This window comes from Larus michahellis, chromosome 1, assembly GCF_964199755.1.
Source record: "Larus michahellis chromosome 1, bLarMic1.1, whole genome shotgun sequence".
Lineage (NCBI taxonomy): Eukaryota > Metazoa > Chordata > Aves > Charadriiformes > Laridae > Larus > Larus michahellis.
The window spans coordinates 130,679,434-130,705,675 of record NC_133896.1 but is presented as its reverse complement, the minus strand read 5'-3'; the positions used below and the strand labels follow the sequence as shown (position 1 = coordinate 130,705,675).

Here is a 26,242-nt window from a genome sequence, read left to right as displayed (position 1 = left end):
TCCTGTTTCAACACATGGCCTTGTTATTTACCACATTAAAAGCAATTTGGTTTTCTGAGGTGACAATTACTTCCATATTTCTAAAGGCAGTATGGGCTCTGTGACACCCAGACACCTGTTCTATGGCCAGGTGAGAGGGAGGGGTTACATCAGCAAGATCCTGCACCTCTCCCTTTCTCCCCCTGTGTATTTTGATAAGAACCCTTTAGCATGGTAACGGAATACCAGCGTATTCATCAGCCTAAGCAGACTGTTCCTTCTCAGCCTGCCCACCAGAAAACCAGGGCCAGATTCAGCTGTGTACATATATATTCCACTCGGAGCAAAACAGGCACACTTGGTTAGCGTAACAATTTTTTTTATTTCAGTTACCTTTTCACATATAACTTCATGTAAGCTACGAAAATCGTGAAATGCAGAAATGGTATTAAAACTGCAAACTTAAAAGTCTTGATAAAAAAAATGTCTTTCCCTGCTAACAATGACCATTTAAAACAAACCATATTTTGATGGATTCATTTAATAAACATACCATACACTTCTCAAAAATAAATAAAGAACAACATCAGAAAAACCATCAACAACATGAAGCATTTAGTTCTCTTTTTTTTTTTTCCTTTAAAGACAGAAATGAAATTTCTAGGCACAGTTTTAGGCATTATAGAGGACACAGAGGCAATAGGTTAGTGTGCACTGCTCTGTACAAAAATACAGTCTGAATAAATTACATTGCTAGCCATAAGATTAGACTTCACTTACCAGCCAGTTCATTGCATGTTTAATAATATACAGTTACATGCTAATCCATATATATCATTTATATTTCAAACACACAGGTGTCTCTATATTTGTTTTTAAAATTTACAAAAGCTAAACGAAGTTGTGCAAGAAATCCAGAAGAGGTGCTAGGTACTTGTCAGCACCGGACGGTATACTTTAAGCTTAAAAAATACAAATAACTAGCCCTGCTTGCAAGTTTGCTATATATATATATTTATTCATATATATTTAGAAGAAAAAAAATGGATTTGTTGTGTGAGAGAATCATCCTGCCAGTGAGATAAAACCAAACAACTGAAGTAACGGTGGCATGACACAAGCACAACGTACAAAATGATGGATTTGTCGTACGTACAGTCAAGACACATATGTATCCTTTTTGTGGCTGGAAAAAAAAAAAATCAGTGTAATGCCGTATTTACTTTTAGTTCAGTGCCGAGAAACAGAATGCTTGCTGAAATTGGCAATGGTAAGGGGAAAAAAAAGAAATGGCAGTAGCAACCTAAGCTAAAGGTAGGTACCTAAACCAATCCTAGACACCCAAACGCAAAAGACCTGAGGAGTTCGAGAGTCGTAATAGACTGCATTATCTTCAAGAGGAAATGCAGGCGTTGAGACTGAAAATCAGATCTCTGACTCAAATACGAATGAAGAACCTTGTCTTTGGGCATGCACGTTTGTAGATTTTTTTTGCCTGAACATCTTTCATATTAAGAGCCGGGTGACTTTCGGAGTGCATGCCATTAATTTGTATATGCCTTAGGCCTGACGTTTGTTTTCGCTCAAACTCTACATAAAGAAAAACTACTTGATAAATTAGTAGAAATGATACAGGTCCAGCACTGCACCTTCTTGTCAGCGCAGGCAACATCAGCACCGAAACACTGTTCTCCTAGAAAGGTACAGACATCTTCTCACAGTGGGCTTCTCTACGTAAACCTAATTCCCATGCCAAACTACAATGTTCTCCATGCTGCTAAATAAAAGCAGAACTACACAGCTGTTCAGAAAGATACAGAGTTAACTATATACTGAATATCCGCCTTAAGCCAGTCTCAGGAAAAAAGGCAGAGTTACAAATGCTCTCTGGCGCCTGTGAAACAAGTAGACATAATTTTTCCTCCCATCCTTTTTGTTCTCCAGGCATTGCCATACAATCCCTTCCAAGTCAAGCTATCATTTTGCTCCCTCTAATCTAATTAATCACCACTGGTCCTGGAAAGACTGCTGACACGGAATATTCTGCCATGGCAGTAAAGATTTAACTCGAGAGCCCCAGAGTTTTATAAACCATCTCCGTACGTCAGCAATACTTTCACAACAATCCCCTAAAGGCAGCCCTGTGGTCCCACGGTGGCCGCAGAACCTCTGCGCCTTGTGAACAGTGGCCCAGGCATTAACACCGTAGATGCGGTCTCAACATCGAGTCATTCAGCAGCCTTTTCCATGGCACCAGCAAATCCATTGGTATAGAGGTGGACGTGCAACCCCAGCATACCTGCGTCTGCAGAGGTTCACATAGAATATATTTTAAATTTCTCCATTAAAAAAAATAGTCATTTCTAAAGATTAGAATTGTATAAAAATATGCTCATAATTAATTTAAAATATCCAAATAAGCAAATCATAAACAAAAATAAAAGTGATGCGGATTAAGTTCATGTAAAAGTTCTCCCTATTTTATCTTGGGTTTCATTTCACGTGTACAGTCTCTGGATGTTTTAAGTGGGAAACATACTAAGCAAGGAGTAATTAGATGTACATAATCACCAGCCAGTCCATTGTAAACTCAGCTTTTATAAACAAGAGATTACCTCCTGCAGTGCTAATGCTTTAAGATGGACATGATGGGGTCTCAGCTGCATTCTTGATGATCAGAGACACTTGCAACCTAACCAGATTTTAAAAAATGGCAGTTTTTTCATTACAACAGCCTTAGAAAACAATTTTTAGTAATTACTAGATTACACATGGAATAGCAAATAGTTATTTCATCCAGTTCTACTTTAACTTGATGTGAACTTTTAAGCATTTCCCATAACACAGAGTCTGTACAAGGGCATATACAGAAGACAAACCATTTTATGTTTATTTTGCAACAACAGCCGTAATTGGGGGTACCAATCCAAGACTCTCAAGAATGTGTACAAAGTTAGTATTTTAACCACTGCATCACAGCTCATATTACAATTTTAAGACGAATTGTCTCTCTCCCTCTGCATTTGTATTTGTACTATATATATTCATTTATACTAACAAATATCTTTCAAAAATATAACTGAACTTGTTTCATATGCATTCTTTTCATGAAGTTAAACGGGTACTTAGGACAACTGCAATTCGTTCATGCATTTTAGATGCCTCGGGGACAGATCAGGTCTTTTTCTACCCCCCCTTACTTCCACCCTCCCAGCAAAACACTCAGAGCTGAGACAACTTCCAACTACACAGTCAGAAGCACATGTCTCCGGGTTTGGACTTCCTTCAACAATCTGCTACAGCTGGCACGGTGATGTCGATTACCAATTCATGAAATCCTGTGCGGTTAGTGGCTTGTTGGGTTTTTTTTAATTATTATTCTCCCAGAAAACTGTTGAATGCAGATATCAGACCAGTCATTAACCAGTTACATTCACTGCCCTCAACACAGTCGCTTGCAACTAATTCCTTAAGAGCTTTTTTGAGCAAGTAACAAGGGGCCAACACAGCCTATTGTACAAGATGCCATTGCCTGCTTATCAGACATCTGAATCCGCTATGATACAGGGAAACTTCTAAATGGAGCCTATACCAGCTGCTCCCCTGAAGGCAATAGCAGATGCTGGCGTTGCATTCTCATTCCAACTAGTTTTCTCACAATGATCGGTGTCACATAGATCCTTTTGCTTGTTGTCAGGAAAAATGAAGCTTATGTATCAGCAGCTTGCAGCATCTGCCTACGTAAGATCAGCAATCCTAGTGTTTGCAGTTCTTTTAAATGGTTGGAAAAGCTGGTTATAGTGTTCACACCCAAAAGGCAAAGGCTATTTTATCAACAGAGCAGACTGTTTGGTGCTCCACAAGTGTTCTAAAAAAACTGTGAGTTAGAAAAGATGGGGTAATCCTTTTGTTATTTTTCTTTCCATTAAACGATCCTAGTAATAGTCTTCATAGTTCTTAGGGTTCAGGCAATAAAGAATGGCACCCCCAAATGAAAATATAGTTGCGCCCCAAGCCAGGCCATAGCCCCAGTTGAACTCGTGGTATATTTTCAAGCTGACCGTTTCGATGAACTTGATTGGGTAAAGGACTAAGCTGCAGACCTGAAGAACAACTGAAAGAGAAAAAAAACCAACAAATGTCAGAAGAAGCCTTAATTAATTTCCATAAAATGAGGAAAACATCACATAACTAAAATTCACATTTAAAATGCTCTTGGTGCATTTTTAGCTTGTAAGTACTGCTCCTTTTGAAGAAAAAATCACCTTCGTTTCATTGACAGAGAACAGAGCAGTTCCTCCATATTCCCTCTTTGATGAACAAATGTTATTGCTATGGTATAATGATGATTTTTCAGGTGTCCATGAAATAAACAACGAAAGCAATCTTTTCCCAATTCTTTTCTGTCTCTCCTTTGTATTTCGGTTTGCAGTCATTTCTCCTTCCATAATAACAAAACTAAGATCACTTGTTCTATAGCTATTATAAATAAGTCAAAATGAGAAGCAAGAATAAACAAACACTTGTTCTAAAACCCTTATAAATAAGTCAAAATGAGAATCAAGAATAAACGAATATTAAGAAATATAGCTCAGAATCAAATAATTTAATAGCCTAGAAATAATTCATTGTAGTAGTTGATACTTATTTATGTTCAGTAGAGACTCACTGAATTACATTTTTCGTATGCATTACTGTGTACTGTAATCAGAATTAATGATATTGTTACACAGATTACCAAGGAATCTATAAAGTCTGATCAGTCACTAAACTTCCAACTGGCAAAACATTGCCATTACGAATTTATTATTATTACGAATTTAGGGGGTGGGTCAGAAATGCCTCGTGATGAAAAAAAGCTAACAAAACAGATCAAATCCAAGGCAGTAAAAAGCATAAAAATCATTACTCTCTACAGCACTGCCTCTGAGAGAGCCAGATCTGCAGCCTGATCCACACATCTGCTGCGTGGAATTCAGCAAACCTGTTAATTATTGTGCTACATCAAAAAAACCCACATACAGTAACCTGAAAAGGAAAATACACAGATGAAAAACCCCAGTTTTCACAAGAAGATTTCAGTCTCATCGTCATCCATTCTCTTTTAAATTCAGGCGCACTGTTAACAGAAAATTGGGACAAGAGTTTCCAAAGTAAGCAGGTGAAAATTACACTTGGTTTGAAGACATGAACAAGCTGTATGATGTAGGGATTCTTCAGGCCTCTAGTTCTGCCACCCACAAAGGGCAAAACATCAGAGGAACGTACAAAACATCCTTTTTGCCCCTCAAATATATGATATGGCCTTATGGCAACGCTCCCTTCCAGCATTTTACACTAGCGATTTGTAAAGACTTCAGCACGTGGCTGCCTCTGGAAGCCACCCCAGCCCCCAGATTACAGTCACGGTGGGCACATCCACAAAGTTAAGCACGTGCTTAAGTATTTGCAGGCCTGAGACATATGCTGATGAAAGTCCAATGGTATGCAACGTAATGCCATAATAACTACTTTCTTTAACACTGACTGGGGCATTTTTTACACTTTATCAGGTATCGTAAGAAGAACGAACGCTATTTAGAGAATTGTTATAAAGCCAGCACCAATATAAAATGCCAGTGGATAACAGAAAGGAAGACTGCTTCGGACTACAGAAGGCCTTCTGAAATTTCACTAAGAAATGACAGGAAAATAACATTAATTGTATTCTCCTATTGCTTGAACACTTTGCACAAAATCTCTCATTTGCCTTTTAAGTCCCCCACGCACTCTTTAGTGTTGTCAGACTGGCACCTTTCATTAGCTCCGGAGACTAACGCTCTCCTGTCATCTGGATGGAGACTGGTATGGGGAAACGATTTCCAATGTTCACTACTCATCCTTGGTGATAACACTTTACAAAACACTCATTGAAAAGTTCTTCTCCCCTCCCCGTCCACTTAGCCTACAGACTAGTCTTTGGACTCTTACTTGAGACTGGCAATCTGAATAATGTTTGCATAGTGGATTTTCTGATGTGGATACTAAAATCCACAGGATTTTTTTAATCCTAAAGTTATTGAAGTGTTACTTCATGTTATTCCATTTTAATATATTTTTTGTATGCCAGCTCGCAAAACACTGCGCAACACTGGAGAAATTTTGACAGGGTACACTAGGGGAAGCGCCTACACTTATGAAAAGATTATGCATTCCAATTCTGTATAATGAGAGCATCATTACACTCAAAAATACCTGAACATATGCTCAGCTTTCAGACACATCTTTAAGACCATTCAAAGTCAAAAAGGATTTCCTGAGATGGATGGATATAAGCAAGTTCTTCAGTGGCTTCCCGAACTGGGGCCGCAGCATCTCTGCTGAGTCAACACAGGAATTGCTCTGTTGTGTGCACGTCAAGTGCCAACCAAGGAAGCTCTCCATCTTCCCTCAATCTAACACATGAAGTATGCTGAATTCTATTTTACAGATTGGACTTGTCAAAACAAAACAAAAGAGTGATTCTGTTGGAAGAGGAACATGCGGCTAAAGGAGCAACACCCACAACAGGCATTTTAGACATTTTTGCAGTGAGGGTTCCTGCTTTTGCTACTACTGGCCCAGCTACGCTACTGAAAAACTCAAAGAAAGTGCTGGCAGCAACTGGCCGGTGGAAACAACTACACTGCATAATACTGCCCTTGCTTTGCACTTTTTTTGCCTCTAATCATTGTTGCTCCCTGTAAAGGGGGAAGAGACCTGTGTAGGCTAGAAACAACAGTTAGTGAAGCTATGAAAAATGACCAGTATGACCCAAAAAAGATGTTAAAACCAATACTTGCAACTACTGATCTGCTTCCAATGAATTTAAAGGAACTTCATGCTATTTTGACCTGCTTATAGGAAGTGTATGTATTACGTTTCTTCAAAAGCACTAGCCTTTTTCTGTAGAAAAAAAGGCTGTAAAAGAAACCTTGAAAAAAAATAAATTCCACTTCAACATGCTACTCAAAAAAGACTAGTCATCTCAAACTAGACTATTCACTTCAAGTTTAGACTCATTTTTATGACTAGCACTATGATGCTTGCAAGACAATTGCACAGGAACAAGAATACTAGTTTTGTTCCATTTACACAAAATATATGCAATTATATGTACTCACCATATTAAACATGCAAAAACCACAACAAACGCTTTCAAACTAGGAAAATGTAATCTTTTTTTCCTTGTTCAAATGTTTGACTATAACAGTTTTGCTGTCCAGAAAACCTTACAATGTGGCTTTCTAATTGGTCTATATTTATTGAAGCAGTGCTGCTGTCTACTAAGTTCTGTATTTCTGTTCTCTACACCATTCCTCCTGCTCAGTTGCTGTTTCAAAGATTAACACACATGCAACTGCTAACTAGAAAGCTGTTTGTACTTAATACAACCTGTGCAATTAATTGGGAAGCAGCATGAAGAGAGAGGGGCTCCGTGCTGATTTTGAAAATATTGTTAGCTCAAGAACAGACCAGCCCGCTACACAGGAAGGCCAGGAATTTCAGCAGGAGGCCCAGCTGGTCAAACAGGGAGTTTCTCAATGAATGTGCAAGAAAAGGGGCACACAGGAGCAGGAAACAAGGACAGACAATAAGAGGGGAGTATAAAAGCACTGTTTTGATACTTAGATAGAAAATCAGGAAGTTTGAAGCCCAGCTGGAGCCCAACATTAAGCTGGGAAATGGCAAAAAGGGTAATAAAGAAGGATTTCCACAGGTGCATTAGTTGCAAAGTGTAGTTCAGAAAACATATTTATATAATGATGGACAGGAAAGCCAGACTAGTGACAGATGATGCACCATGACACACTCTCCAAAACCTCTAAGTGGCATGGTTTAGGAGGGTGTCAGCAGTGCAGGAGCAAGTTAGGGATGATTTAAAGTTGCAACCATAGCTATGGGGACAGATGGAATTGACCCAATGATGATGAAGGAGTTGGCCAATGTGATCTTGGGCCCCCTATCACCTATGCAAAAACACTGACCAGGAGATATTCAGATGAATGGAAAATGGTTAATGTTGTGTCAATCTTTAAAAAGGCTAGAAGTGAAAAATCCACAGAATTATAGGCTGGTCAGCCTCAATTCAATCCCTGGAAACATTATGGAGTACATCCCCTTGGAATCCACCACCAAGCACATGCAGAACAAAGCAGCAATTGGTAGCCAACATGGATTCACCAACTAAGGACAAGGGTCCAAAGAGCTGCCAAGATAATCAGAATCCTAGAGCAAATCATCCTTAAGAGGAGGATGAGGGAGCTAGGTTTCTTTAGACTCATGAGACGGTGGATAAGGACCTATTTCAAACCATCCTACAGTTAGCCAAAAATGTAGCTGCAGCCTCAACAGAAAAAAACCCACCACCTCCTCTTTGCAGTGTCAGGTAACCTAAAGTAACAGCAACGGACACAAATCTCAGTTTCAGAAATTGAGGATGGACATCAGGAAAGAAAGAAATATCATAAGGAGGGTAGTATGGCACCAGGACAATATGCTTGGAGAGGTTGTGGAATCTTCATCCTTGGAGTTCTTCGAGACTGGTCCAGCCAAAGCTGCAGCTGATTGACCTAGTGTTAGCGATTTTCCTGCCTCAAGAAGACGGTTGGACTACATGACCTACAGAGTATCTTTCCTATCATTACTTCTTTGATGCTATGGTTCTTTTTGCTGCCCTGTAGCAACTTGTGCTACATCCTACTGAAGTCAGTCCTACTTTTTCAGACCATTCTATCAATTTCTCAAAATCAGATTCTGTTCTCCAATGTATCTGCAATTTTTTCTAGCTGCATTGTAAAATCTGACAAGTAGCCTTTTATTCTATCTTCCCCATCATTATGAAAATAGGTAATAGCACAGAACTCAGGATGCAATCCAGCCAGACTGTGCTTTGACTCTCTGTCAGAATGGAAAGACAGATCCTCTAAGTATTCTCCAAATATTATCTGCCATCATTTTTTTTTTACTGTCTCACCTCTAATACTTTCACTTAGCCACTGTTTCCCTAGCTTATATGTAAAAGCATCCTGTGAAATGTGTTAAAAGCTTACTAACCTCAACAGATTATTCTTCCAAACATTGGTGAAACATAGCCCCAGAAGGCAAATGTCTTTTAAATTACCTTTTTGTTTGCTTTTATGGACTTTCAACAATTGCACTTCCTCTTTCTACCCCTAAATTAAAGCTCAGTTAGCACTCAGTTATCTGGTAACCACATCATGAGACTCCTACACTGACAAGTTTGCGAGCTTGTATTTTTGAGGATGCAGCTTTCAGGGACAGTTTGGTTCATGAGCACTAAGATGCCCCAGCAAGTACATAAACTAGTGACCTCTACTAGAACCAGAAATGCTGGGAAGAGCTGTATGAGCCAAGGTGGCTCCACACAAGAGCGTCCTGCAAGTGCTGCACATTTTTCCGTTATTTGAGGTATTCCTGTCCCTCTCCCCATTAGGCAGAGCTGACAGTACATATTTTAAACACATTCACATCTGTTGATCACTTGCTGGCTTATTCTCAGTATCTAGGTTGTGTTATCTTTTTGTCCCTTTGCTTTTTCAAGTCTTCCAGTCCTAGTCAGTCAATCTTCTTCCTCACCTACAGAGTCGCTAACTGAAATCTGAAGCTGAGAAAAAAAACAACAACAACAAAAAAATCAAAACTAGAAGAAAAAAAAAAACCTGGAGCCAACTGTTTTGGTACTAAAGTGCCTGGAAACCACTTTTCCATTTTTTCCTTTCTCCCACACAGTGATGTTTTCTACCTGACACTCACACAGATCATTAACTATCTCTGGGCAATTCGTCCTATGTCCTTCCTGCAGAGGCAGCTGGTAGAGTCTTAACCAGAGTCATACAGAATACTTGGTCTTGTCAGCAGATTCACAGGCTGGGGCAGGTTTTATCCTCAAAGATCTTCTGTGAAATCCACAGGTGAAGGTTTGAATCCATGGACAGATGCATAAGTCATAAATTCCACTGTGCTGCAATCTTAATTTTCCGCTTTTCAGTAGAAGACCCTTTCCGTAATTCTTCCAAGATATGCCAGTCCATATTCACCTCTAAAAATAGCTGCCATCCAAGATAAGATCTGTAGGAAATGACACTAACAATGTCAGCATCAAGTCCCAAAAGGATTCTCCTCAGAATTGCCAGATAATGAAGAAGAATGGGGTAGGCTGTCTTGGCCTCAACATCTCTCTTCTTATTATATGCTTCAGGTCATGGCTATTTAAAATACATGTGCATATACACACACACAGAGGCAAAGGAAAGAGATGAACACCACTCATGAGATAAAGCACCAAGGTATTTTCCTTTTTTGACCCAAGTAAGCTTTAAATGTCCCTTCCTTCCTAACTTTTGTAGTAAAGACCAGAACTACTTTTATGCAGAGGAAAATAGATTAACCATTAAGAAAAACAGTGGGATTTGACAACTTTTTTTTGCTTTCTTTTTTTTTTTTTAGTACAAACTTTGCTATATACTATATGAGCAATATGGCAAGATAGTAATTGTTCAGCCATACACTAAGTTATTGACACATTGTTACAAGAAATTAAGTCAAAATCCAAATAAGGAACCACTACAGAAATTCAATAACCCCATTTCCAAAGTTAATTGCCCAGTATGCTTTGTAACCTCAGAATTAATACTAAATTTTAATATAATGGCACCAGTGCCTTTATTCATTCAACCTAGCAAGCAATACGACACATAGAACAAAAAGATACGATTTCCGCTCAGGAAATCCGATCCAAGGTTGCATTCATTTGCTAAAAGCAAGCGAAATACAACCTACCAACATTTCTTGAGCAAATAAAAGTGCATCTTAAAGAGCTGTGGCTCAATCAAGGTATCGTTAACAGCAGGGGGCAGCAGGAGCCTTCCCTGGAGCTTTGTTTCATCCCTCAATACCCTGCAAATTCTGCGCCCGTTATCTTTTCACATCCTTCCTTGTAAGTGGCTTTTTTTTTTAATACATCCCGAAGACTAGGTTCTGTCATCCTCTTCATTACGTGCTATCTGAAGGGGCTTAAGCTCCTGGTTCCAATGCAGAAATGAGTGACAGGATGAAGTTGAACCATGCTCGGTGAGTCTCAGGAGAAACAGAAACACCAGTGCTGACTAAGCCCCAAAACACCAGCGTGTACAAAAGGAAATGATTTGATATTGTAATTATACCTCACTGGACCAGTCTTACGGACAATTCAGATTCATAGGTCTCCCTTAAGATTTTGTGATAGTCTATATAAACTGTTCCATTTTCATGTTTTTAAAACCAAACAGGGACTGAACTGTGACAGCTTGGTAAATTAATAACCAAGCAAGCAAGCTGACACAATAAAATGAATTCCTCGTGGCACAGAGGCATACATAAACACCTTGCAACACAATCCTATTTATTTTCACATGTAGGGCTTCAAGGGTTGACATTTGAGCGTTAATTATCCTGTTTTAAAATTGTAAAAGCAAGAACATTAAAATAACATAAATGGCTTTGTATGAAGAATAAAAATGGGGACATCAAGCAGCACAAAGTCACAGACTAAAAATAGTACTTTGAGATTTATCCTCTGTAGTTGCCCCTGCTGCATGTATGTCACAAAACAATAAATATAATGCAAATAAATAATTGTTTATGAACCATTATGTGCAACTGCAAAAATGACTGATGCTGTGCGGAACCGGTATCCTGAAAAACCTCACCGGAGTTAACACAGAAGTAAACCAAATGCCTCTGAATTAGTATGCAGAACAAGGCACGTCTTCCTTCACAAAAGTGAAGCTGCTCTCATGAAATTTTCATAATGGTGCCAGTAATCTGCTTACCTGCAGCAAAGAGCATGACTGCGACTGGTCTGTAGAACCGCCTCCGAGATCCCACGCAGATAGAGATCAACCCAACCAGGAAAGCGATGAGAATGATGGCAGCACCACCCAACAGCAGAGCTAGAGTAGCTATCTGCCAGTCTAGGGGTGAAAAAGAGAGGGGGGGAAAAAATAATAGTACAATTTCAGTAAAACAAGCCCATAGGCAGAAACAGCAGAATATGAGGAGTCTGCATCACAGCTCCGGTAAATAAACAACTGGGCTTTGGATTCCTTTTCTCCTCATTAGTGAAACACCTTTATACAACAGATGCAACTCAGGAGCAAAGTGCCGCAACCTCCCACACTTTTCCAAGGCTTAGTTGGCCTCGCTGGGATTTTGGCTCAGGTAAGACTGAATGATTTGGTCCCCTGGTTTTGTCCAATTTAGAACGAGCAATTGAGGCTGGGTCAGGATTAGCTAGCGTGTGTTAGCTGACCCCAGTCTGTCGTACCTTTCCCACAGATGAAAGTCAAACCTCTGTTTGAGCTGATTAGGGTGACATAGGAAGGGAAATGCATGGAGGATCGTCACATACACACCTCACTTGGGAAGTACCAAGGCCACATAATAGGAATAACAAAACTAAGGTAAAGGAAAGAGATGCTCGAAGGAATAAAAAATAAATCATTTTCAACACTAAAAAAGGTGAAAGTTAAGCCCTTATAAAGGCAGTACTGATCATTAGATGTAGACTGAGTCAAATCCGAAGCCTATTTTAAAACATTGGTTATCCTAAAGTGTCAGTTTTTCTTTTCTTCTCCCCAGAGCAACTTCTGGACTTGGCCCAGTGTATTTTCTAGTTATTTTCATACATAATGGATGCAGTTACAAACAACATCCTTGCTGTCTTATACCATATAAAACAAAATCCATTTGCAAGCTGATGGCCACTACGGGTCTATACAGCATCAAAGATCTAACTTAAAAGCGTCTGTAGGATTTTAGAAAGGCACAGGCTTCGTGCTGTCTCTCCTTGCAAAACAGTATTTAAGACCTTGCCTCTCTGCAATAACGGGCATCAACAAAAAGATTCAGATCACTATTTACTGTTTATGACTACTAAATAGTAGTTCAAGGAAGATCATCTAAAGTCAGCTTGTGGAAAAAAGACCTATGGATCCAATGCATCTCATTACTTTGAAAATACTAGCAATCCATATGATATTTGGAACAAAATGGCCGAATGTGTTACACAATTCAAAGACAATAAGATTAATTATTTCCAAAATAAATTTGGAGATCTTAAGGTTACTAAAATACGAAGAACAACAAAAATCCACATTCTCTTTTCAAAAAGAGCAAAATTCCGTGTTTGAAAAAACAGTACATCCAGCTTCAAGAGGGAGCTAAGCTGCTGAAGGTACCGACAGTGCAGCTGTGGGGTTTGGGAATGGAAGGCTGGCAGCCATTAGCACCACAAAGCCTTCCTATACTATATGAAAAAGGATGAAGGAGATTAAAAGAAGAAAGTGAACAGAAGAGGTATAAAAGCATTGCTAAACGAGAAAGTCATTTTAAAGGTGTGCTGGTGCAAGTACACACATTCATTTTCATTCTTTTTAGAAAACCAGTCATGTTTACTAATACTTTAATTACTAAGTACTCGACCTTCCAAGCTCTTTTAACTCCTTGTTTTCTTACTGGACCAAACACCAAGGCTGGGAACAATCTTTCTCCTGCCTTAAGCATGCAAGCTTTAACGTCAGTTTGCTGTGTCCCACTGCTTTACTATTATTGGGTTGGAAATGCGATTTTAGTTATGGACGGGAATGTTATGAAGAGTGGTTTTTAATGTTGCCATGATCCTTCAGAAACACCAAGTGGTTAGTGTACTGATGATTTAGAAAGTATTCTTCCAATATCAGAGTGCATTACAGATATAAAATACAGAAATAAATAAACAGAATGGACCACTTTGGAACAACATGAAAGGAATCCTTGCACTAGAAAATTACACAGATACAAAGACTAGACACATAAATCCATATCGCCCCAAAGTTAAAAGCCATACAAAATCGGTGAAATAAATCAAAGTGCCAGATGGGAAAACTCAGAAACTAAGATTTTTGAAAGCCACTACAAATAATAAAATATTAAATGTTGTCTTCACATTGATCAGACACCGAAGTCTAATGCAAACACTACTCCAATGCTGCACACCTTTCAACTAAATGGAAAAAAAAGTTGAGTATCCTATTGCTTTCCAAAACCACATTGGCAAGACCACCAAACAAGTGAAAATAACTAAGGCAAAGATGATAGGAGTGTGGGGTTAGAATATAATTTAGCTTCCACGACAGATATATCTATGGATTTTGGAAAGGTTAAAAAATAGACAGAGTACCTTACTATAGTTTTGACGTGGGAGGTAGAAGGACAAATCAGTGTTGGAAAACACCTACACTCCCAACTAAAAAAGATCTGGCTTAAACCAAAATAATTTCTTGACTAAGAGAACCTACTCAGTGATGTTGACAGTGGCAAAAAAACTGAGGGTCTTAATGTTCCTCACTACTAGCTGAGGATCAGGTGCTGAACGTTGTGCTCTGGGCCACAATGTCTGGAATTGCCTCTCTACCTCCAGCCTCTGTTTACAAGAGCATACAATGCCACCAGCCTCTACCTTGAGCTGCAGCTGAGAAGGATTCTGGTTAAAGAACATCATGAAGGTCAGGCGTTAGTGCACAAAGAATACTGGAATGAATTTTCCTGTGTTGACTACCATGGAAACTACATGTTTAAATCTCCTTGTCATCTTAGAAAAATCTTAACTTTCCATTCTGAAAGCCATTTAATCTGGTGACAAAATAAAGCTTATGTTGGATTAAGGAAGTAAAACCTTCTGCATGGGCCTTGTACTTAACAGCAATTATTTTTTAAGAAAAAATCCAGGCCACTGGACTTTACACAAAAGAAAAGAAACATCCAAAGAAAATCGAATCGCTGCCTCTGAAGGAAGAACACCCTGTAAGTTAGATAGCTACAACAATATAACCACATACAGCAAACACAGTTTTCTACAATAAAAATCCGTAGTTTTCCTCGGACTACCCAGGAGTGATTTATAACACACAGCATCAAAATGGGAACAGCAGGTTGCTCTGTTACATAGTGTTATTGGTACACAGAACATAAACGTCATAAGCCTACTTTAGAGTATCCAAAGTATACTTGCACCATTTCTAGGCACGCACCAATCTTGCAAATAAGTTACTATACTCAGTTCAGGAGCCTTGGCAGTTCAGCGAGGCTGCTTGTTCTTAGAGATAGAAAACGTGCATAAACATGAGCAAAATGGGACCTTATAGATGATCATTATTAGTTTCCTGGATTCAAAACACAATCTGGTTACACTTTAAGAATGTACATCAGTATTTTTCGCTATACATCACTACAATTTATTTACACTATACATCCACTATCTAAGAAAAATGTCAGGAACTACTAAAATTGCACTTCTACAAATCCTAATAAACTTTTAGATTTTAAAAAGCCCTTTCATCTCACAGTCATGCCCAAATTAAGTTGCTTTGCTGGTTTATAACTGTAGTGTCAACAGAAAGCATGACTTCAGATTTTTTCAGTGTTCACGATCTCAGCAATATGTTAAGAACTACACTAATGCTGTCACCTATCCCATCTGAACAACTAGAATTAATACATTTTGACAATCATTAAGTAACCCAAGATAAGATTTCTTACAAAAACCCTCACTTCATATATACTATTTTTAGGTCTGAAAATCCAAACACGTGTTTCTACTGCACAAGAAGCATCACAATGTCTATAGCCATGGGAAATACATACTGCAGTTCTGACGGCGATGGTAGCGTTTGCGTAATTTTTATTACAACATTTTTCCTATTAGTTTAGGGATGTGGATTTGAATATTTGGAAATATATATAAATACGAACCTAGGTACTTAACAGATTTTTTCAAAATATATATGGTGTAAAATTTATAAAAATTACCATCTTTAGTAAAAAAATAAACAAACCCCCAAACCATGATGATAATGTTCCTTTTCAGTTAACGTCTCATACATAAGTAAGTCAGTGCCTTTTTGTAAGGACAGCTTGGTCTCATTGCTCCTTGGAAATTCTGCCTGTTTCCTCATGATACAGAATCACAGTGTTAATTGCACATTGAAATGTGTGACTCTCCTCCCCTCTTCCCCCCAAAATGAAATGACTTAAGGCTTTAAGCCGTATATTCATTTTTAATTAAGAGCAGCTCTATCTGCTCTATTTCTTGGGCAAAATAATACTTCAGTACTAGCATAAAATCAGGAAAAGCCATAACAGAAGAAGAAAACATCTCAAAGTTCTGAAATGTTTCTTTTAATAAATAGGTCATTTCTTAACACAAGAAAGACCAACGCAAAAGGCTAGCATTGTCATAGATTTCATAGTTTTCAGCAAGCTCCCCCAAAATTAAACATTTTGTCTGTCGTCTCACTATTGTCCAATCTGGCCCAAACCATGACATACAGTAAAAGAAGTTGTAGACATGCAAACATATTGTGGAATATGTAAAACATTTGTGTATATGGCTCTTTCAAATGAAGCAAGTGAACTGAATTAATCTCTTAAGAAACAATTAAGTATTCCTTTCTTTCAAACAATGGTTCTCCACCAAGTCCTCTCATGGAGGCTGAAGTAAGAAAATGCACGCAGCTGTTACACGATGAAGGTAACAACTGACCTTCTAGCACTAAACAAAACCTTGGTAAGCAACAAAACAGAACAACATTCTTAGGTAAGTTTTTCTGATTCATTGCAAAGCTTCCACTTATCTGCCCTCAGCCAATAAGTATTCTTAGAAGTTGTAATACCGCATTCAAATTCAAGAATAATGAATTTGAAAGAACATGTCAAACAAAGCATAGAAAGTTGAGGCACCCACGCATAGAAAATTAAATATAACCCACTGAATGTCATAACAATCAACTAAGATAAATAAGATAGCTAGAGATAATCCTAATTGCTTCATATTCAAAACTATTTCTAAGTTTATAAACACTCATCAACTTAGCCATCAAATAGCCAATGAAAGTTTAAAAAGTGTAGTGATTATATAAAACCAGAAAGGTAGAATCTAGTTTTGAGAAGTGCATTTGTTGCACGGTCAGTAAGACTTCCTCTTCCTTCAGCACGACCAGATGCACACACTTCTGTGTAAGGCCAAGCTCCTCTGAATTCAGTGGAAATACGGAGTGCAAAATAAGTACTGCAGTCACCCTTAAGTTCTCACATAAAATTATTCCACAGAGAAGTCAGTCCTTTGGAACCTCACCTGAGCCAAAATCATGGGTTTTTAAGGAGCTGCTCAGATGACTTCTGCTCTGGATAAGGGAATACTGGCTAAATCCGGGAAGCCCACTGTCCATACGTTACTCGGTCCACACTCCTCCACTCTTGTACAGCCAGCCCACAAGCATAGAGTTTTGAGACCCTGTAGCGTACACTTCTGCACACTGCAGAGAGAAGCGCTTCCTGGCAGGATCCATGCCAAACCTCCAGTAAGTTGCTCTAGCCCCAGCTTTCCACAGTGGAGCCTTGTACAAAAATCACAATAAATAAATATTTTGTCCTCATTGTCAGTTTGTCTAGCATGACTACTACTGCTAGCTGCTGCACAGACATACTCAGGCTTTTACATTTTCTTCTTATTTTATTGATTGAGAATAAGATTTTTCTAAAGTATGAAAATGCTTGTGCGTGTATCCTCGAAGTACTGAGACACCTAAAAAGCGTTACCAGAGCTGTGGGAACCAGCCAGCTGCGGCTGAATGCATAATTTCCTTCAGACTGAACTCAAACATGCTACAACAAGGCTTTCTTCTGAAAGCCATGAATTTGAACACATGAAATATTATGTGAGGTCACAGATATGTTAAAAAGAAGCTGTTTGTGGAAGAGAAAAAAAAAAAAAACAAACATTTTCTGCTGCTTCTTCAAGAGGAGATTTATGCACTGAGCTATTACCTAAGAAATCGGTCTTCATCCACACACAGCAGCATGCAGGACAAAGCCCTCGATAATCCAAGTCCTGCACAACACAGGTGGGCTTAACAGTAAGGCTTTCTCATAGCTATGATTCACCAGGATTCTGACAACACCCAAAGAGAAATTTGAGCATTTTATGCTGGGTGCGAAAATCCCTAAGTGCCTCCTAAGGACGATTCAGAGGCTCCACAGAAGGCATCAGTCACTTTCCATTTACTGTACAAGACGCTTGTAGGATGATTTAGTGTTCCTGATGCCACGTGGAAAGTCATTTAGAGCCAGTCAAAGGAAAATAGAACAAGCCCAGAGACGTGTCCAAAAAACAGCTAACTAGGACAAACCCAGGTCCACCTATGTCTTGCTGAGACACAGAATGATGCTAATGGCTAACGATGGCAGCTGACTAATTAGCTGCAATATACCAGGGGCTAGAGGACTTCTCAGAAACTGCAAGGTCTTTGCTTCCCAGCTCCAACTCCAGACTTGAACCTCTGCTCCCATTGCCCAGAGGAATTTCTTAACCACTAGGGTAGACTGAAAGGTCTTCCGTCTGCTAGACCCAAGCTGGAAAAAGACAAACATGAGATCCATAGGGTCTGTGAACAACCAGGTAGGAGGGAACCCAAATCTGAGTCTTGCTTTGAAGTGCCTCTTACCTAATTGGTCCTTTACACCTTTTCAGTGCTGTTTACAAACCTTTCCACCAACATCTAAAGAGTGCCAAGCACAAGGTAGACCAGACTCAGGGCTCTCAGAGTTGAGGGAAAAGTCCTTTGCAGCCACCTACAGAATTGCATCCCTCTTGCTCAGGCTCCTCCCACGGCTTTCCTTTCCTCCACAGCAAGATAACCATGATCAGAGGGGAAGAGGCCAGCTCCATTCCAGGCAAGATAACAGCCCGCTGGCAGGATGCTCTGGGCAGTAGGTGCTCTACCACCCACCTTCCTCAGCCTGGGAAGGACGTGCTTGCATGGTGGGGGGACTCACTAGGCAGCCGTGGTGCAGGCTCCACTCACCTTTCAATGGCAAGCAGAGCTCTCCTGCCTTCCACCTGAAGGTGCCACTGGGCACACAGGGGATAGTTTGGTTCCCAGAGAAGAGAGCAGCACACAAAGAAGAAATGGTCTCAGTTTCTCAGGATCAACTCTATGGCAGTATCTCCTAAGATACAGATGGCATTAATCTGCCTGATGTCTCCCTTTCAGCTGCCGTGTCCATAAGACTGTGTGTGGCCCCGAGACTGCCGGACCCAACCTTTCTGTGCGCTTTGACACCACCCCAAGTTTTATCTCCTGTCTCTACAGGAGATCGCCCGGAACAACAAAAGCAATAAAATTATGGTAAGCAACTCTGCTGTTGTGCAAAGAGGACAGATTTTGCAAGACAAGACAGTCTAATGCCTGGGCGGGTTACAGATGTACGAGCAACTTGAAACATAGCAGGTGCTTGCACATCTGCCCACGACACACATCTCTCCTGAAGATTAAAGCTTACATTCCTTATTTATACAAAATATATACACTTTGAGGGTTTTTTTGTACAGCTGCTCTCTGAGCCGTAGCCTGCCTGTATTTCTAAAATCATGGCGTAAAATACGTTAAATGAAGTGCACCTTCAAATAAAGAGTTAAGTGCTGCCATTATATAGATCTTTATTTTATTATTTAAAGGCAACATGCATCGCACATCACTTTCGCCAACAGAGGACTTCAAGACAAGCACAGCATTACAGAAAGTCATGTAATCTATAATTCATTCACAGAATAGTACAGCCTGTTCTCAGGCACTTCTTCCATTGGATACAAGGCATTCTTCTGAGACGAGCTCACTACTGTGGCATTTTAATTATTGGATATTCACTCATTCAAGAAAAAAAAAAAACAAACAACAAAACACACACCCACAACTCCAAGAACCTCACAAAAACCTGGAAATCTTAGAATTATGTCATTAGGAGAGAAGTGTGGGAGATGTGTTACACAAGCTTTTCAAGAAAAGCTCACCTTTTCTGACCTCTTCTATATATACTACTACATTTTAGCAATCTGAAGAAGGAAGAATTACACTTCATATTGGAGCGGGAATGTAATTATTTCCCACAGTTACCGATGCTCTTCAAGCAAACTGGCAATCTTTTGCAATTTTCAAAACTCGTTCCACTGTTCCTTCAGAAAAACAATTAGCATTTAAAATAGTTCAAGGAGTACTTCCCATCAAAATGATGGCCCTTATATTATAGAAATGGAACAAGTGAAAACACATAAGAGCACCTGGTTGTTACCTTGAATCTTATGTGGTCATCTTTGGCCACAAATCAGTAACAGAGGCAAGGTTACTCTCTACAGGATTCTAAATATAAAATCTCATCAAATATTTAAACCACTTATATCATTCCTAACACAAGGAACATCTTTTCACTTACTGGTGCAAGACTTCTTTATTAAATAAACAAGACTTAAAGCAACAGGATACATTAATGATTTTAAAACTGCAATGAACAACAGCAGTACCAATAGCCTGCTAAGGCTGGAAGTCTTCCTTTTAAAAAAAAAAAAAAAAAAAAAGAGTATTATCAATGACAAAATGTATGTTGCTCTTGATCTGATCAGATAAACCCACAGTGTGCAGTACACACGGATGTGCTGTAACCACATCTCTTAGCTGGTTGGAGAGGGTGGGTGAAAGCCTCCATCCTACTAAAAGTTCCAGACTACTGAACAGTGGGATCTGCTGTGCCCACAGAGCATGGCCTTTGGACACCTGAGGCTAAAATAACAGGTCCATTTGTAAAAGAGGGAGTGTACCTTAAAACAGTCTATCTGGGGCTACTGTGACAGGTAGTTAACAAATTCAAGGCATTTTGAACACGTTGAAGGAGCCAGGAAGATACCAGGCATAAACAGAGTATCAGTCATCATAGAATCACAGAATAATTTCGGTTGAGAAGGACCTCTGGAGGTCATCTAGTCCAGGTCCCCATGGAAAGCAGGGCTAATCTCCAAGTCAGACTCAACTTCAAAGTTAGCTCAGCTTGCTCAGGGTCTTAGACGGTGAGTTTGAAGTAGTGTGGCTTTTGATTTTACATATGAAGTGTTGGGGACGACTATTAAAGAGAGCACTATGCAAAACAACAGACTACAGTTTTCAAAACCAGAAGGAATGTTTTATTAATTGCTCCTTACATTGTATAAGCCACTTTCTTCAGACTTAATAAAATTACACTTGTTCTTCTTATGACATCTTATAGCAAACTATCAGCCTTGCTGAGCTTCTTACAAATATGTGTCAACATCAACTCTGAGCAATGATCCAGATCTTCTAATGAGGAAGCTGCTTTTGAGCTAAGCAATTTCCCCTTGGAACAACTCCTTAGATTCAAAACAAGCAGATACCATCCAAGACTACTGAGCCATGTTAATTCACGTATCTGCATCTAATGTATAATTAAGGTTAAACCCCTTCAAGTGCTACCAAATGAGCAGCCTCTGATGCTTTATTTTAAAAATAAATTAAAATAGAATTATAAGCATAAAAATAGACTCAAGTTATTTTACTGCATTATGCTGTAAGTTAAGTTTACCTTTATGGTGTTTGCCACTAAGTTTCAACATATACAGAGACTGTGTTGCACTTACTTCCTTGATATTGTTCTGTCTTTTAAACATTCGTGGACAGTTCTTAAGAGTATAATGACCTTATAGAAAACTGAATATTGCATAAACACATACACAGGTTGAGAAGTTACAAAGTCAGATTCCCCCCCCCCCCCCCCCCATAAATCAGATTCAATATAGTTAACCAGTATGAAACCATTCAAACGTACTTTTATATATGCTATTTTCACAATAAACTGAAATGCTGAGAAGGAGCCATTGTTTTCTATGAATAGCATATACATGTATCAAAGCCAAAATACACAACATTTACCTGTGGATCAGATTCTATGGAACCATTTATGTCTTCCACATCATATTTACATATCTTTGATTTAAAGAACTATAATGGCTGCAGTCTATTGCATACATTCAAATTTACTGTTATTAATTCTGCAGGAAGAAGATAACTACCTGTACACGTACAGACAGAACACACCGTCGTACAAAAGATACATTTAATTTTAGGCAGATGCTGCGATAGAAATAAATATTCATACATAACTCTCAACTCCTGATAAATCTGCAAATGAACCATCACAAATTAAACATAAACCACTTCAAATGAGGTCTAAAAAAAAATTTTGTTTCGAGACACCAAAGGAACACTCCAAACCCTGCAAGTTGTTTTTTTTTTTTAGTTTAGCACATGAGTTTAAAATACAGCTGACTTAAAGACAACTTGTGCATTAGCCAAGTTAAGCTTTGATCATAGAAAATAATTTTATGCCCAGACAGCTGGTGAAACTGTAAAGCAGCATTGCTGGATCTCAAGATTTTATCACGAAGCTTTCCATACAGGCAATTTTGTTAGTTTTTCAGCTCCTGAAGTTGCTATTAGTGGGAATTTTAGAATTTCATCACGGGAAGAGGCAGACAAGGGACATGCAAGAATAACTTTCCTGCTCCTGCAATTACGAGGAAAAAAACTGAAGAGGTGATTTACATAAACCCTAAAGACTCAAAAAGAGGAAAAGTAAATTAAGATAAGATATAATCTTCAGATTCCTAAAAATTAGTTTGACTATTTTACATACTTGAACCAGCAGTATCGTGAAGCACTCACACAACTTTAAAAGCAGTGCAAGAGCAAAGGATTGTTTGCAAGCTACACAAAAAGCCCTCAAAACAGTGCAAGAACACATACTCCAACCACTAGCAAATCTCAAGGAAAACCGAGAGGGATTATCTCCTGCTATAACAGCCAATGTAATAATGCTCTGTACATTTCCCTCTGCTTTCCACTACTAAGTTGCCCTTTTGATAGCAGTCAGGGGTCCTACATCTAATTACAACAAAGGTTTTTAATTAAACCTCGAATATGCTTTAACAGTTTCTAACATGAGCTTGCCCTTGATGGTGCCACTTGAGGTGCTCTCCTTCAAGGGATGATGAAGTAAATCTCTTAAAACCATGGGTGCAGATGCCTTTTTCCTGTGTGTACTACAGCTTTTCACAGCTAGCTAGCTGCAAAGCTGCTTGCACCGGTATCAAGCTAAAAGAGCTTTCCCTGTGGGAGCTCTCTACTCTCTCCAAAATATACCGCTTGCTATATTCTTGACGTAGGAGGAAAGTGCACTTCAAATACTAAGGCAAGCACACAAAATGGTCTCGAATACGAGCCCAATCCAACCTGGTGAACTTACTGGGAGCCTTCCCATTGATTTTAATGGGAACCGTAACACAGAAGGCAAAGGGAGAACAGTACAGTTTCTCGTATTTCAGGTCTCCTCTGAGTACAGCATTGTGTGCCAAACATGAGGAAAATGAAGGGTTTATTCCAGTCACCTCAAATAAAACAATCATTCACTTCTTCTCCAGCAGCTTGTGAAACCTGGCTCCACTTGAGTGGAAAGTATCTAAGGAAAATAAGTAAAGCTCATTCAAGAAACTTGAATAAAACTGGACAGGCAGGAATTGTTGCACAGGCTAGAAGAAAACACCAGGAGAGGGCAAATTTTCAGCACTCAGTATCCAAACAAAACCACATTTCATTCCTTTCCGTGCTCACCCATTCATCTTCCACCTTCCCATCGACAGACAGGTGACCAATAAAGCAACAAGAGAGATTAGCGTCTTTTTAAGGCCGTTCCATAAGCTGTCCTGCTTTCTTATTGTCCCACTTCTGCGTGTGTGTGTGTATGTACACACACATGCGTGTGGGGGGGGGAGATGGATTGAGGGGGGAGCCCAAGAAAGCATGTGCGGAGGTTGGGGGGGGGGGGGGGGGGGGGGGGGGCGGGATTTGGAGCAGGTTCTCATTCAAGCCATCTGAAAAGTCTTTCTGCAATCAAGGGGATACTATTTCAGGAGACAGGGAGAAGGGGCAAAGGATTCACGTTGCTAAGGAGACACGTAGAAGCTGACATTCCTACATAAATTTCCATTTATACTGGGGAAGGAAAAGAAAGCTCTCCAAAGTTTGTGTAGATGCCCTGGTAACTGATTGAAACCGACATTTCTTTACAAGTCGTTTTGGCATTACATGATTTAAAACAAAACCCCAAACAACATTCAAACCCTCAAATATTACTCCACACAACAACAGGAAAAAAAAAAAAAGGGGGGGGGAGCACAGCAGCAAAGGAACCTGTGCAATTTCTACTCAAGCAGAGATCAGTTATTTCCCAGAACCTATACAAGGATTTCAGAGAAGCAAGGAGAAAGGAAAGCATCTAGAATATACAGCCAGCCCCTTGCCTTCTTTCCCAAAAGAAACATCTTGTCTCTGGATGATTTACCCAACCGGAGAGCACAGCGATCCAAATGGATGATTTAGCCATGCAAGCATGTGTGTGGGGAGGACAGGGATGGGGACGAAAAAGGGCCGGGGGGTGGGGGGGGAAGAGGCTGGCTTCATTTGTCACTGTTTCTGTTGGGACTCCAGAAGTTGCTATCAGGCATAAAGTAAATAAAACAAACCACGAAAACCTAAACAATTGTGGTACCACAAAAGAATTTACTGAAAAATATTCAACAGGCAGCTTGTTTTTATCACTCACAACCTTTTTTTTTTTTAGTACTCCAAGCAATAGTGAAATGACATTAAAAAAAAAAATAATAATAAAAAAATAATCTATGACCAAAGACCTAGAAAGCTGAAGAACGAATGAGCAGCAAGAAATCGAAAGAGGGATTGTGGCAAGAAGGCGGAGGAGTATGAAAGGCGATGGGAAGATCAGTACTTGCTAGAGAAAGCCACACACAAGCACAACCAGGGGGACAGAGAGCGAGCCAGAGCCAGAGCCAGAGCCCAGGCGGCCTCACTCGGGACAAAATAGCGATCGCTTTTGGTTAGGAAACCCCAACTTTCCACGACTAGTGACTTCGGGGGATAGGGGTGGAGGGGGGTGTGTGTAAATTATAAGATCCTTGATCCCCAACAGCTTCTCACTACACGAAAAGGACTGCCACTTGGAAAAATCATCAGAACTAGTCCAAACCCGGAATGTTTCGTGAAAACAGAGTCAAAGGCACACATGAAATCAGCCACCCCTTTCGCTCACAGAAGCCAACCTCACGTCTCTCCTGCGCCCCAGACCGCCTCGCAGGCAGAGGGACGAGCCGAGCGGGGACTCCCAGTGCCTCCCACCCCCAGCACTCGCCATGCACAGAGACAGCCGCCACCTTCCCCCCAGCCCGCCAGCCGGGGAGAAGCGGGGCCGGGGCCGCGCAGCCCGGGGAGGGCGAGCGGCGGGACCGGGGAGGCAGGGAGGAGGATGAGGAGGACAGGGAGAGCGAGCGGCGGGACCGGGGAAGCGGGGAGGAGGATGAGGAGGATGGACGAAGCAGCTCGGGAACGGGAGGGGCGCGGGGGGCGGGAGGACAAAGGTGCCGGGAGGAGGTGCGGGGCGGCAGCGGGCGAGCCAAGGAGCCCTAGGGGGAGCGGTGGGTGGCGGGGCAGGGCCCCGGGCACTGCTCCGACTCGGGGTGGTGGGATGGCCCCGGGAAGGGGCTGGGACACAGTGCCGGGGGGAAAGGGGGATGAAGGAGCGGCGGCTCGGGTGATGCTGGCGGGGCAGCCAGGGCACGGGGGGTGGGGGGGTGTTAGCGGTAAGTCTCAGCGCTCGGGGTGAGGCCGGGGGAGCGGGAAGCGGGGGAGGGGGGAGGCAGAAAGGGCCGAAGGAGGGACGGGGCAGCGGCCAGGCAGAGGGCGGCTGGGGGGTCAGGGTGCTGCTGGCGGGGGAGGGAGCGGAGCCGGGGCGGGTCCCGGGGCAGCCGTATCTCACCGCTGTGCAGCGTCGACTCGCAGAGCCAGCTGTCCAAGTTGCCGGGCTTGCGGCAGGACTCCCAGAGGGACAGGTAGTACTGGTGGTCCGCCGTCACCCAGGCGGGGCTGAGCACGGCTCCCAGGTCCAGGCACAGCGCCAGGAAGATGCACACCAGCCCCACCAGCTTCAGCGGGGTCAGCACCGAGACGCGCACCTCCTCCATGCCGCTGCCGGCCGAAGCCATGGGGCCCAGGGGGAAGGAGGAGGAGGAAGAGGAGGACGCGCTGCCGCCGGCCCCGAGGGGAACAGGAGCGAAAGCCCAGCTCCGCGCAGAAGGGGCGGGAGAAGGGAGAAGCAGCGAGACCAGCGCTGACTAACGGCGGGGAGAGGCGTTCGCAGGCGGCGGGCAGCGCCGCTCCCTCCCTCTCTCTTTCGCCGCGCTCCCGCCCCGGTGTATCAGGTGCAGCAGCCCCCCCTCGTTCCCCCCCCCGGCACC

At 41.1% G+C, this 26,242-nt stretch overlaps 1 protein-coding gene across 1 annotated transcript; it reads right to left on the bottom strand.

Moving 5' to 3' along the window:
- Positions 1-341: 341 nt before the first annotated feature.
- Positions 342-26,242, bottom strand: TMEM47 (transmembrane protein 47). The gene is made up of 3 exons (XM_074604108.1): positions 25,765-26,242; positions 11,832-11,972; positions 342-4,093 (listed from the first exon to the last, which is right to left on the bottom strand). Exons 1-3 carry the CDS (start codon positions 25,988-25,990, stop codon positions 3,915-3,917), a joined length of 546 nt encoding a protein of 181 aa, XP_074460209.1. The 5' UTR covers positions 25,991-26,242; the 3' UTR covers positions 342-3,914.

Coding starts and splice junctions, on each gene's coding strand:
- TMEM47 (XM_074604108.1), bottom strand. CDS start 25,990: ATGGCTTCGGCCGGCAGCGGCATGGAGGAGGTGCGCGTCTCGGTGCTG. Junction 11,973..25,764: donor CGAGTCGACGCTGCACAGCG/GTGAGATACGGC, acceptor TTTCACCCCTAG/ACTGGCAGATAGCTACTCTA. Junction 4,094..11,831: donor AGTCATGCTCTTTGCTGCAG/GTAAGCAGATTA, acceptor TTTCTCTTTCAG/TTGTTCTTCAGGTCTGCAGC.